This window comes from Telmatherina bonti (genome assembly GCF_933228915.1).
Source record: "Telmatherina bonti genome assembly, chromosome: 11".
Classification (NCBI taxonomy): Eukaryota; Metazoa; Chordata; class Actinopteri; order Atheriniformes; family Telmatherinidae; genus Telmatherina; species Telmatherina bonti.
Genome location: NC_136629.1, coordinates 28,319,816 through 28,331,752, shown reverse-complemented (window position 1 = coordinate 28,331,752; position 11,937 = coordinate 28,319,816). Strand labels below are relative to the sequence as shown.

The following is an 11,937-nucleotide window of genomic DNA, read 5'->3' as shown; positions in this document are numbered from 1 at the left end:
TTGCAAGCAGACTTGTACAGTATATGAAATTGGAGCCTCTAAGACAACTCTTAACACTCTTAACAGCTCTCAGCCTGCTGGCTATATTCAGCTCCTGTTGATATAGGCAACTGTTTCTTTCTATTTTTGTAGTAAACAAAAGTAAGGATGAATAACTGTTTTGTTGCTGTACATTAGTTACTTTTAAAATACATCAGAACTATTTACAGTAATACTCCATACTTAAGTTAACTAAGTATCTTATTTGATTTTTTTATTTTCTTTTTTAGGTGTATATACTCTTGAATTTCAAGATTTTATGTCTTTCTGTGTTTATGTCTGCCCTGAAATAGTCCATGTTGGAAAAATGGGGTCAAGAATGAGCACCAGCTGGGTCATAGACAGAATAGGACATGCTGTCTGCAACGCAAGAGCTGTAGCTTTAATTATGAAACAGTGCAATGGATCTGTGTAACACATAGGGATCGTGACCAGCCAAAAGGCCAAAGGGTGTGTAATTATGTATCATCCTGTGATGTTTTACCATTGCCTGTGTCATAAAACACCCAGACAACATTAATTTAAAATCCCTTTTAAAATTAGATCTGCTTTAAAAAAAAAAAAAAGAAAGAAAGAACTTCTGCTAAGTTGGCAAGAGCTCGGAGTATTTGAAATCTGTTAGCTTGTAAGCATATCTCATGGTACAGTACCCTTGAAATTTTTGACAACATAGCTCAAGTTGAGACTCGTATCACAAGTATGATATAACCTACTTCACATATCACTTAACGCCAAGTACCAGCTTTGTTTACAGAGAAACTCAAACCATTAAACTTCTCTGGCAGACATAGTTTGGTTTTAGAAGAGTCATTACCGTGCAGTTTAGACACATTTGAGACACTGTTACTATATGTGTGTACTGCTGTCCCAGCTGTCTCCTCCAGTGACATAAGAGTCATACGTCATGGGAAAACCTACTTAGCCTTATCTGCCTGTATACACGGTCTGCAACTTAAATTACCTGCCATTTTATAGATAAGTAGTGTTATCTTGGGTCACACTAGTCCTTAACGGCTCTGATTAAAATATTACAATGATTCAGTTCAGCTGCCTGCAGTGGTCTGAAAGGCCAATCTCATGTAGATTTTTTTTTTTTAAAAATGGAGTTATTTATTATTTATTTTATCTTTACTGAGGTATACTCTGCATCAGAAGTCATTTGTACTGCATGATTGTGCCTGAGTGAGAAGTTTCCTGCATTTTATTTGAATTTCTCCTTAATAGACGGTGTCAAACCAACATTGTCTTCTTGTGTTTAGAAAGCTTTTCAGTGATCTGATGCAATACGAATGAACTAATATTTAGCTACTATGTCTTACTTCCTTTCCTTGCCGTTCTCTTCCAGCCGGTACAACGCGAGAGCATCTTGGCCTTGCTATGGCGTTGAAGGTGCCCATCTTCATTGTTATCAGTAAAGTGGATCTCTGTACGCGGGCCACAGTGGAGCGCACGGTACGGCAGTTGGAGCGTGTCTTGAAACAGCCGGGCTGCAACAAAGTGCCCATGGTTGTCAGCAGCACAGATGATGCCGTCACAGCAGCACAGCAGTTCGCCCAGTCACCCAAGTATGACATGCATGAAGCGGTTACGTTTGTGTTCCCTCTGTGAAAGCAAGGTCGGACGCCACACACCACTTATACCTGTCAATGTGCTTGTCTTTTCTTTCTGGCAGTATCACACCTATCTTCACCTTGTCCAGTGTGACTGGTGAGAGTTTAGACCTGCTTAAGGTCTTCTTCAACATCATCCCTCCTCTCAGTAATAGTAAGGAGCAGGAAGAACTTATGCAGCAGCTTACTGAGTTTCAGGTATGTCGGAGATGAAGCGTATGATCAGCTGGCTGTAGTGTGCAGATGTAGCGTGAGTGCACGGAGGATCATGCTGTGTCCATCGTTACAGGTGGATGAGATCTATACAGTTCCAGAGGTGGGGACGGTGGTGGGTGGTACTCTATACAGGTCAGTGTGTTAAAATGTTTATTTAAATGTTGCATCAGTTCCTGCATGAAATCTTCCTGACCAATTTTTTCTCTTTGATGTTGCAGTGGTATTTGCCGTGAAGGGGATCATCTTGTGGTAGGGCCCACAGATTCAGGCCAATTCCATAAGTTGACCATTGGCAGCATCCAAAGGAATCGCTCTGCATGCAGGGTACTCAGGGCTGGTCAGGCTGCTACGCTCGCCCTAGGAAACTTTGACAGGTCACTGTTACGCAAGGTATGGCTCTTTTTATCCTACTACAGTGTGAATGTGTATTTAATGTGAATGTAACGCCATACTTGATGCATTATGTTTTAATGATAGATTGGTTTTATCTTAGCCATATTATAAAGTTTCACACTGAAGTCCTCATTATATTAAAACTTAATCATTTCTCTTGCAGGGGATGGTGATTGTGAGTCCAGAGATGGATCCCACAATATGTTGGATGTTTGAAGCGGAGATCGTGCTGCTCTTCCATGCCAAGACCTTCCACAAGGGCTTCCAGGTTACTGTGCACATTGGCAACGTGAGACAAACTGCGACTGTTGAAGCTCTTTACGGCAAGGTTAGTTCATCCACTGACTTGCTCTGAAAATGGAGATCACTGGTCACTCAATTTATAATTATGGCAGAAAAATTATAACAATAGTTCATTTTGCCACCGTGGAGATTATGTTTAGCAGGATTACTGGTTGGCTTTTGGAAACCTCTTATTATTTACAAGAGTTCTCTTGCTTTATTTGCCATTTGAATGTGCACTAGTGCTTTAGTGAATAACTCAGTAACGTTTGTTTTTAAAGGTTCAGAACCTTTGTTTTTTTGTGCTCTGCCTCTACTTATAACGTCGTCTTCTCTTCAATCTTCTGTTTTTGCTACACGGCTGTACCGAAGGAGGAGCTGAGGACGGGGGAGAAGGCAGTGGTTCTGTTCAAGTTCATCAAGCACCCAGAATATCTAAAGGTGGGAGCTAAGGTGCTCTTCAGAGAGGGGGCAACCAAAGGTATCGGTCATGTCACCAAGTTGCAGTCCATCACCCAGTTCTGGCCATCCCAGTTAGAGGATGAGGAGACCTAAAATTCTGCAGGACAACCACAATCCAACACACCGTCCTTCCCACAAACAGGGTGCTTTATAAAAAATCCACCTGCTCTCTCAAAAGGCCTCTCTGTCCTGTTTCTGCACATCTGCAGGATTTTGTTCTTCTATCACATTTTTCCAAAGCCTTATTTCTATTTCTCTTTATCAGCCTTTTGGATAACTTGATATTTTAATCTGCTTTCTGGTATTGAGGTTTAGAGTGTTGCTCTAGTGTTTTTGGCACTGATAGAAAGGAAGCCCCCTCAGCTGTGTGTACAACATATAAAACCAGCAACATCTACCAAAGTGATTTTGATAGTATACATGGTTGCAGTGACAGATCCATTATAAGTGGCATGTTGGGGATTATCACATCTTATGTTGAGATGCTCCTCACAAAGTTTACACCTTAATGCACTCCGGATCAAAATCGATGTTCACATATTTGCACTGAAATATAACTGCCAGCGTTGATATACCTGGGGCAGACAACTGTTTGCAAAGAATGAGATGCTTTGACATCAAGGTGTAACTCATAAATTGTGTGATAACTCATCAAAAAGCCACAGCAGCTAGTCTGTTACCAGCATAGTGCCTAAAAACTTCTGATGTTGCTATTTCAGTACACCTAGACCAAATCCTCTTAGATAAATTGTCTGAGAAAAGCAATGACATGGATTCATTGTGCAGACAGCTTATTGGTCAGATAGAAGTTGTATTGCTTTGTTTCCAGCTGTGCTGCTGACAAGGGCACTTTAAGAACATGAAGGGGAGAAATGTGAGCTATGCGAAAGTTAGAACTTGACCTAGTTTGTATGTCAGTCTGCCAAGACAACTCACATTGGCAATCACTGTTTGTCTGTCACATTTGTCTGTGAGAATGATGTTTTGGTTTTTTTTTTTTATTATCATTCACAAATATTGCCTCACGATAGCCTGGTAGGATTGAAACAATCTTTCTGGGTATCTTTCAAGTGCTTTAGTTACTCAGGACATCATAGATATTGTATTAGACAGCATTCCAGTTTCACAGAATCACTCTAGTGGAGGCTTCTGTAGCTGATTTTGGGGAGTAGGGAGATCTATGGGGGGGAAAAAAACCATGTTGTATCTCCAAAAGGTGTGTTTGATAATGCATTAGTGTGTGAAGCTGCCCGTTGACACAGCTTTATTCAAAATAAGTTATATTGGAGGTACTTGATGTCATCGCTTCACTAAAGTTACTGATGTCACAAGCTTTGATGGGATTTACAAAGTGCCTAGTGGAACTACCATGTGGGGTAGTCTTCCATTACTACCCAAAGTTTTACAACATAGGAAATAAAATCGACCTAAGTTGGTGCTATTATTAGAAACAGGTTTAATTATTTAAAAGACAGCTTTGAAAATGAATGTTAATCAATATTCGGCTGTTTTTAGACTCACTATATGTTTTATTATTGCATGTTGACTGGATTGCTGTACATGTTGTCCTAGCAACATCAATGATACATATGACTTTTCAATGCAGTCCCCTTGGTAGCACCCCTAGTGTTTGTGCACCGTTTATGTGCAGAAGACAGAAAAATTTAAGAACCTACTTCAACCAAATTTTTTTTAGTCGTTCTTATAAAGAGTTCAGGTTCTAGTTTGTTTGAAAACATCACAGTTCAATTTTATAGATTTCTACTAGTTTTCAATTTTAGAAGCCTGGTTCATGTTTTTAACTATTGCAGATTTCAACACTGGCACAGCTGCACTGTTTTGAAATTAAGTCCATTTTCCTTTTAAATTGAAAGTGTAATATTTTGATCTTTTGGGTAAATTGCAATATTTATGTACAGATCCAATTTGTGTGTCATGGTGTACATAAATAAAACTTTTATTACCTCCTGAATGGTCGTTTTGTGTTTTTAATGAGAAAAAATTGCTCATCTGTGTCATACAAAATGTGCCTGTTTTATGGCTCGTATTACAGACATGACTCACTGCAAAAGGTGGAGTTGGAAAGGCAACATTTCCATTTTATAATACTCCTTCCTATTGTTTGTCATCTGCTGCAATACACTGCAAGAGTGTTATTAAGGTGAGGTCATGATCATACATCACAAAACAATAAACTGCCAGCTACCAGTTATTTTTGTGAACTGATTGCTACTTTTATGATCATTTATGATCACTGAGCCCTCCTTAAAATAATGCATGTGCAATTTGGAAGTACTTAAAACATTTTTTTTTTACAAAAAAGAAATAAGGTGACATATAGCAGAAATGTACAGGCTCTTTGTGGGGAACAGTGAGTTGAACTGAACAAATTAAAAACTATTACTGAGTTATAAAAAAAAAAAGGGACTATGCAGAACTGAATGGACAACTACAAACAAAAAAATAACCTCAGACAGGCAAAATTAACACAAATTGCACAAATGCTTGCAAATTACATGATTATGGGCCATAAAACATCCTAAATAAGACGGTATTGAAACCAAGGATACAAAACAGACACTGACTACAAAGACTTCAAATGATCACATCAACACTCAAAAGAGACTGCAAAACATTAAGAACAACTATAAAAGCAAACAAAGGATCCCCATCAAATCAGAAAAACATTTGTGCAAAATAAACAAGTAGATCTGGAAAGACCTACTTTTTAAAATGCTCAAAATTTGGAACATCAAGTTGTGCAGTACGATTTTAGATTTTGACTCGTGTTCAGTGAATTAGATTGGAAATTAGATCAAATAAAATGGTTATGAGTTGAATTAATGGGATCACCATATCAGCTTTTTTCAGAGGCTACCCACATTCTGCAACACTAAAAGATCCTTGTATAAAAGATGTCATATACTGACGATATTTCAGTTCAAGTCAAATTTCCATATTACATAAAGGACTCTTATCACTACTAGGACTGGTGTTCTCTTGCTTTGACTAGCTGTCTTCTCGGTAATAACATGTATTTACTGTTGTGTTGAATCTATTTGAATTTAACAAAAATAAAAAATAAAAATGACTTTAAACGTAATTTTGACAGCTGGTTGAGCAGTGCTGCTCTGACACTATGCCTCCTTCTTCTGGTATGTCAGGGTATTACAACACAATGTAAGATAAACTTCAAAATTTTTAAAGTATCTTTATTATTTGCTAGATTACAAAAATATTTTAGGAATACTTTTTTCCCACATCATAATGAATTGATAAATTAACCAACTTAAATAAGTAGTCATGTTAACACAATTCAGTTCTGCCTCAAACTTTCAGTTCTTCTTGAAAAAAGAATCCAGAGTACCCATATTTCTGCCCTGTGAGCGCTGTCGCTTGGGTGCAGGTCCTGACTGGCCTCTGGTTTTTGTTTTGCCTCTGGAAGACTGCGTTGTGCCTCCTGCTACTATCCTGAGAGGAGTTACAGAAGTACTGGAGGAAGACAAGATGGGAGAGGATGAGGAAGTGACGGTTGCTGAACTTGTGGATGAAGAGAGTGAATTCTGGAGGTCGAGGGCAAAGTGATAGTCACTGTGTTCAGGCATTTCCCACATGAGCACCTCTTGTCCACAGCGTTCGCATTTTAACAGGTCTTCTCTGGCCACACTGGGAAGGGGGTTTTGTAACTCTGGCCTTGTCTCCAATTCCTCCCTAAACTCAGATCTAAGCTCTGACTGTAGGCTTGATGTGAAAGCATTAGAGTCTTTGCAGTCATCATTCTCAATGGGTCGAGGTTTTTGTCCCAATTTGGGGCTGTTAAATGATGAGACTGAGACCACTGAGCTTCTTTCAGTGGTCTTCTTATGGAAAAAGGAGGAGATGCCAGAGCGGGGACTGACTGGGTCCATTTTATTATGAGAAACAGAAGGTGTAGTCGAGTTGTTTTCCATCTCAAAATGACCATCAGTGCCAGATTCTTTATCAAAGGTAACAGGTGATGTGATTTCTTTTGCATCTGTACCATCAACTTCCCCTTCTTTGCTTTTGCTAACCTTTTTCTGTTTGTCAGCCACCATTTGAAAGAAGGACTGAATAGTGCTCGGCTGTTTGCATGGAGAGCCATTTTTCAGTTCAGAGCGCGACGGAGTGACGGACTGAGAGGCGGAGAAAACACTCTGAGTTGAAGTGACATCATTGGAAAGAAAGCCAGCAATCTTCCCAGCTGATAGCGCATCACTGAATTTGCTAGCTGAGATGTGTAGCAAGGTTAGAGGTGGAGTCCTGGGGACACGATGCAAGACAGAATGAATAAATCACACAATATTCTATCAGCAAGTACTTTAAATATCTCACAGTGTGACACTTTAATTACCACGCTGCCTGGTGGTTTCCTGCTGTGTTCAGACTCTTGATAATGGCAAAGCTGTCACTGGATATTTTGGTCGCCTCATAGCGAACCATTGCACAACAACGGGAGAAGCTGCTCGGCCTCTTATCACCAAGCTGACGCACACCAACGGTTAACAACTTTGCCACTCGACCATTCTGCAAGTATGACAAAAACAGTGGGGTTACACGGTATAAGCTTCTGCAGAAAGGGAAATGCTGTAATAAGTGAAAAGAACACACAACTTTCTCTCACCACTTCTCTATCTTTGGTCAGCCTCTCCTCCAACTCAAGAGCCAACTGATGAAGCCAGTACTGAACCTACAAAGAGATTATATTTAAAAATGAGAGAGCATACTGCAAAACAATTTGAAAATAAAGTCATGTTACCTGCCTGTTCCTGGTCACTTTTACAGTTAACATTTCATGTAATATAAGACTCACAGGAAAGAGAAATTAAGTAACACTTTAAATACACTGGTTTTGTAGAGTACAGCAAAGACTGTTGGCCTGTACCTGCTCTTTAGTCGCCAGGGATGTTTTCCCAGGGAAGTTTTTACTGCAGCCAATGGATTTGGGAAGTTGTCTGGGTTTCACAGCTTCAAACTCAATCCCCCGACACAAGTCGTACAACCACTGGCTGCAAATCAGAAAAATTCAGACACTGTTTCCATTAAAAAAAATACTGCCAGTGTTCAAAGTCAAAGCTCTTGGGAAAAGGAAAACAGCTAAGAAGGGCCCCTGAGTTTTTTTTTTTGTTTTTTTTTTTAGGTGTGGTAAACACAGGAATTAGCCATGCGGCATGGCCATGATAACATTTTCTTTCTGTTGGGGTAACATTCAGACTTTTCCTCATGTTTGTTTAGTCTGACTTTCTACAAACTAAGCAGTGAACTATACCTTGGATTAGTATAATTCATCAGTTCTGCCGTACTTTTATTCAAAGATCATACATGAGGAGGTAAATGAGTTATATGCTAAGGTACACGGAGTGGATGTTGACTAGGGCTGTGACTATATGCTTTTGTCCCGATTCGATTCGATGCTGACTCTTTGGGTGCCGATTTGATTTAAATTGCGATTCTCATTATTTTTTGATATTGCTGATTTTTTTTTAGATTAAAAACAAAATAAATGTATAAAACTTTTTTTTTTTTTTTTTTTTTTGCTCGTCATTTTTCTTAATTTCAAAGAGGAAAAAAACAAAACAGTAGCCAGACCATCATTGTGCTGCTATAATGCCCAAGAAGACAAGTAAAAAGATCAATGGATTATTTTTATTTATTTGAGAAAAAAAAAAAGATTTTTTTAACAAAAAAAACTATTTTAAAATTGTGAAGCAAAAAAATCAAGGTTTTCGTTTTTTCCGATTCGATTTTCCCACCCCTAATTTGACACACACACACACACACACACACACACACACACACACACACACACACACATACTTTAGAAGACTTTAATTATGTTCTTTGTTTCCCAGTCATCTGTCTTTTTCTTACCCTGTTTTTTCTCCAAAGTGCTGTTGTAGCTCGGCCTGAGTGAAGCGAGTGAGATCTCCCATCATTTCTACTCCCAGAGTTTCTCTGATCGAAGCACCAAGCTTACCCCCCAGGTTACGACTGGAAAAGAAACACCAATCATTCAAGTCAGTTTTATTTTGCACTCCTCAATAAGAAAGTCTGAGCAATTTGTGAGGACAAAACTACATCAGGCAGGTGATTTAAACTTACATCTTGCCGATGGGCAGGGAGTTGAAAAGTTCTGTCACAGAGTCCAAAGGCAGAATGGTCTGTCTGTTAGGTTTGTTTAGACCACAGGCTAGTTTTGCCAAGACCTTGAGAAACAGACAGTAAGCTATGACATTGTCGTAAAGGTTATTTATGCACATACATTAGACTTACATGAGATTTTACATTACCTTATTGTGTGATATCCCTGCTGAACAGCGGAAACCAGTGTTTTTTTCCACTGCTGCTCTCATTTCTTCAACAATAAGTGCGCCCACAGTCAGCTGTAGCTCTGCAGAACTCTGCTCCCCTAATGAAGGGCTACGTAAGGATGCCATCCACTGCTGAAGACCTCTGGACCTCTGCTCTTCTAAGGATTCAAATGATACAATTTAAAACCTTACTGATGTTTGGAGTTTTATCACGCAGATCTTTTCGCTTGAGGGGGAACAGATTCAGGGCTGATAATGTTGTGTGGCTGATTTGTCAAAGTTGAGTAATAGCCCACCTTTGTCTGGTATGGGTTCTTCTTTTAATTCACTTGGACTGGAAACATCTGCCGGGGATGAGTCCAGTTCACTATGGGGGTACCCCTGGATGTAGGTGGTCTTGAGGAGACAAGCCTCTACTTGTTTATCATTCATGTTTCTGAGTCGCTGCTGGACTGCAGCAGTCAGATCCATGTAGGCCTCATCAATACTGGCCCTCTCAATCACAGCAAAACGAGACATCACCTCAATCACTTCCACGCTCGCATCCCTGTAACTACCAGAGGACGAATAATTTATTACAACTGGAATTTTAGTATTCACTGAATAAAAATACATTGCTATTTTTCACTCGTAGCAAATGCAGTAAGTTTGAGGGCTGTGCGCGTTACAAATACTCACTGTGTCAGGTCTGCTTTGCCGTGAGACTCACGCACTCGTGCCACCTGGAGATCTGGGCACAGTGTTTTGGCATCATCCACCCACATGTTTCTGGTTACACCATGAGCCCTGGCTTCGTAGCTCACCGCTATGATACTACATTACATATGAAAACAGTTAAATGACAACCACTTTTTTTTTTTTTTTTATAAGCCATGCTTACATTGTGAACTTATATAACATGTCACCAATACATCCAAGGAGTTAATCTGTGGGAGATGAAGGCGGGTGAGTTACCAACACAGAGACAGCCATTCAAATGGTCAATGCAACTGAAAAGATACAAGCTATGTGGTACAATATGTACTTACAGATCATTAACCAAAAATTACTAGAGGAACTCAGCAAGAGCAATTAAATCTGAAAAAATCAGAGTTTAATACAATCACTGAACAAACAAAGATAGGATAGTTTCATAAGGATAATCGACCATTAGGTCGCCTCCTGTTCAGTATGTATACTTTGCCTACTTGTTGCAATATTATGAGCATTTCAAGTTGGACCTGAAACTACTACAAACTAAAGCTAATTGAAGGAATTGATAAATGTCTACATAACTTCCGGTTTTGTTGCAATGAAGCTCGACATATTATCGAGGTATCCCGAGGCTGAAAACTGTTTCTTTATGTTGCGTTGACTATAAAAATAGTCGCTCTGTGTCAGTAACTCACCTGCCTCCTTTCCACGTCTTGTACTGTGCCACCACACAGGGAGTGTTTTTAAGAGTTGGATCCAGCCGCTGCTCCACCTGAACGTAAAAACAGTCCATGTCGACTAACGCCACCACCCGCTCCTTTCCGTAATCCATGGGGAGTAATGTAATACAGTCTACTAACTTTAGCAGCGGGTAATTTAGCAGTTGTGGGATAAGTTGATGCGAGCTAAAGTTCAACTGAGCACCCAGACATTTTCCGCTCCGTCGCTTTGGATTTCGCGCAAAAATTGTAGTTGCGTAAAGAAACGTCATCAAAAGTCGACATGAGGCCGCTAAATGTAAACTATAGACATAAACATCCAAGTTTACAAACTAGGAGAAATGGAATCTATCTATCTATCAATCTCTTTATATACAGTCTATCTATCTATCTATATATCTATATATATATATATATATATATATATATATATATATATATATATATATATATATATATATATATATATATATATATATATATATATATACACATGTGTGTGTGTGTGTGTATATATAAATTTTGTGAAAGTACAGATGAACTGTACATACATATACATAAATATCTATGTTGTAGTATCTATGTAATAAAACCTATGCAATTCACAAAATTGCATAGGTTTTATTTGTGGTCTGTGTCCAGCCGTGGAAACAAACAAACAGATAAATAGACTAAATAAATAAATGAGAAAAAATACATTGTTAAAGATTCAATAATACATTAGGTTGACGGTAGACTGTTCAGATCAAGTCAACAGGGTGAAATCCTTTGATTTTTTTCTTTTTTCCTTATTTGTGTTTTTGTGTACTGACGTCTTTTGAAAACAAAATTTCTGTATATAATCAGCACAGCATTTACGTATATAAAGTGCAGCAGCAGCAGCTTTTTCCCTCTTTTTTTGATAATAAAACAAAATTTTGATTTTAAGGTTTGACAGCCATGCAAACCACACCTAGTGGCAGAACTCAAAGAAAAGTCCAAATTAAGGAAGTAACACGAATCAGAGATTAATCCTCAAAGCTGTGATATAGGGCCCATTCACTGCAAACACTCATGCCAAAATGGCATATCTGGGTATTCTACCGCTAATACTTTCTGGACTTATTGGTGAGTAAGCTACATCTTATATATACATCTAAGAAATATAATAAAATCTTTGTTACAAGTAGTTTTTATATAAAGTCTCAAAATAGT

At 38.7% G+C, this 11,937-nt stretch overlaps 2 protein-coding genes across 3 annotated transcripts in view; one reads left to right on the top strand and one right to left on the bottom strand.

The window, feature by feature from the left end:
* gtpbp2a (GTP binding protein 2a) overlaps window positions 1-4,968 on the top strand; it is a 10,236-nt gene extending 5,268 nt beyond the window's left edge. Inside the window, exons 7-12 of the mRNA XM_079249135.1 lie at window positions 1,385-1,604; window positions 1,712-1,847; window positions 1,939-1,997; window positions 2,084-2,255; window positions 2,422-2,586; window positions 2,913-4,968. Of these exons, the coding sequence (XP_079105261.1) occupies window positions 1,385-1,604; window positions 1,712-1,847; window positions 1,939-1,997; window positions 2,084-2,255; window positions 2,422-2,586; window positions 2,913-3,095 (935 nt within the window). The 3' untranslated portion in view covers window positions 3,096-4,968. The remainder of the gene's footprint in view (window positions 1-1,384; window positions 1,605-1,711; window positions 1,848-1,938; window positions 1,998-2,083; window positions 2,256-2,421; window positions 2,587-2,912) is intronic.
* A 1,150-nt stretch (window positions 4,969-6,118) lies between these two features.
* Window positions 6,119-10,957, bottom strand: polh (polymerase (DNA directed), eta). Of its 2 annotated transcripts, none has more exons than XM_079248957.1 (10): window positions 10,720-10,957; window positions 10,010-10,144; window positions 9,628-9,884; window positions 9,311-9,489; window positions 9,123-9,226; window positions 8,892-9,011; window positions 7,906-8,029; window positions 7,645-7,710; window positions 7,375-7,547; window positions 6,119-7,283 (listed from the first exon to the last, which is right to left on the bottom strand). In XM_079248957.1, exons 1-10 carry the CDS (start codon window positions 10,854-10,856, stop codon window positions 6,338-6,340), a joined length of 2,241 nt encoding a protein of 746 aa, XP_079105083.1. In that variant the 5' UTR covers window positions 10,857-10,957; the 3' UTR covers window positions 6,119-6,337. The 2 variants fall into 2 exon arrangements, with proteins under 2 accessions (XP_079105083.1, XP_079105084.1); XM_079248958.1 differs by having other exon boundaries at window positions 10,212-10,762.
* Window positions 10,958-11,937: the final 980 nt, after the last annotated feature.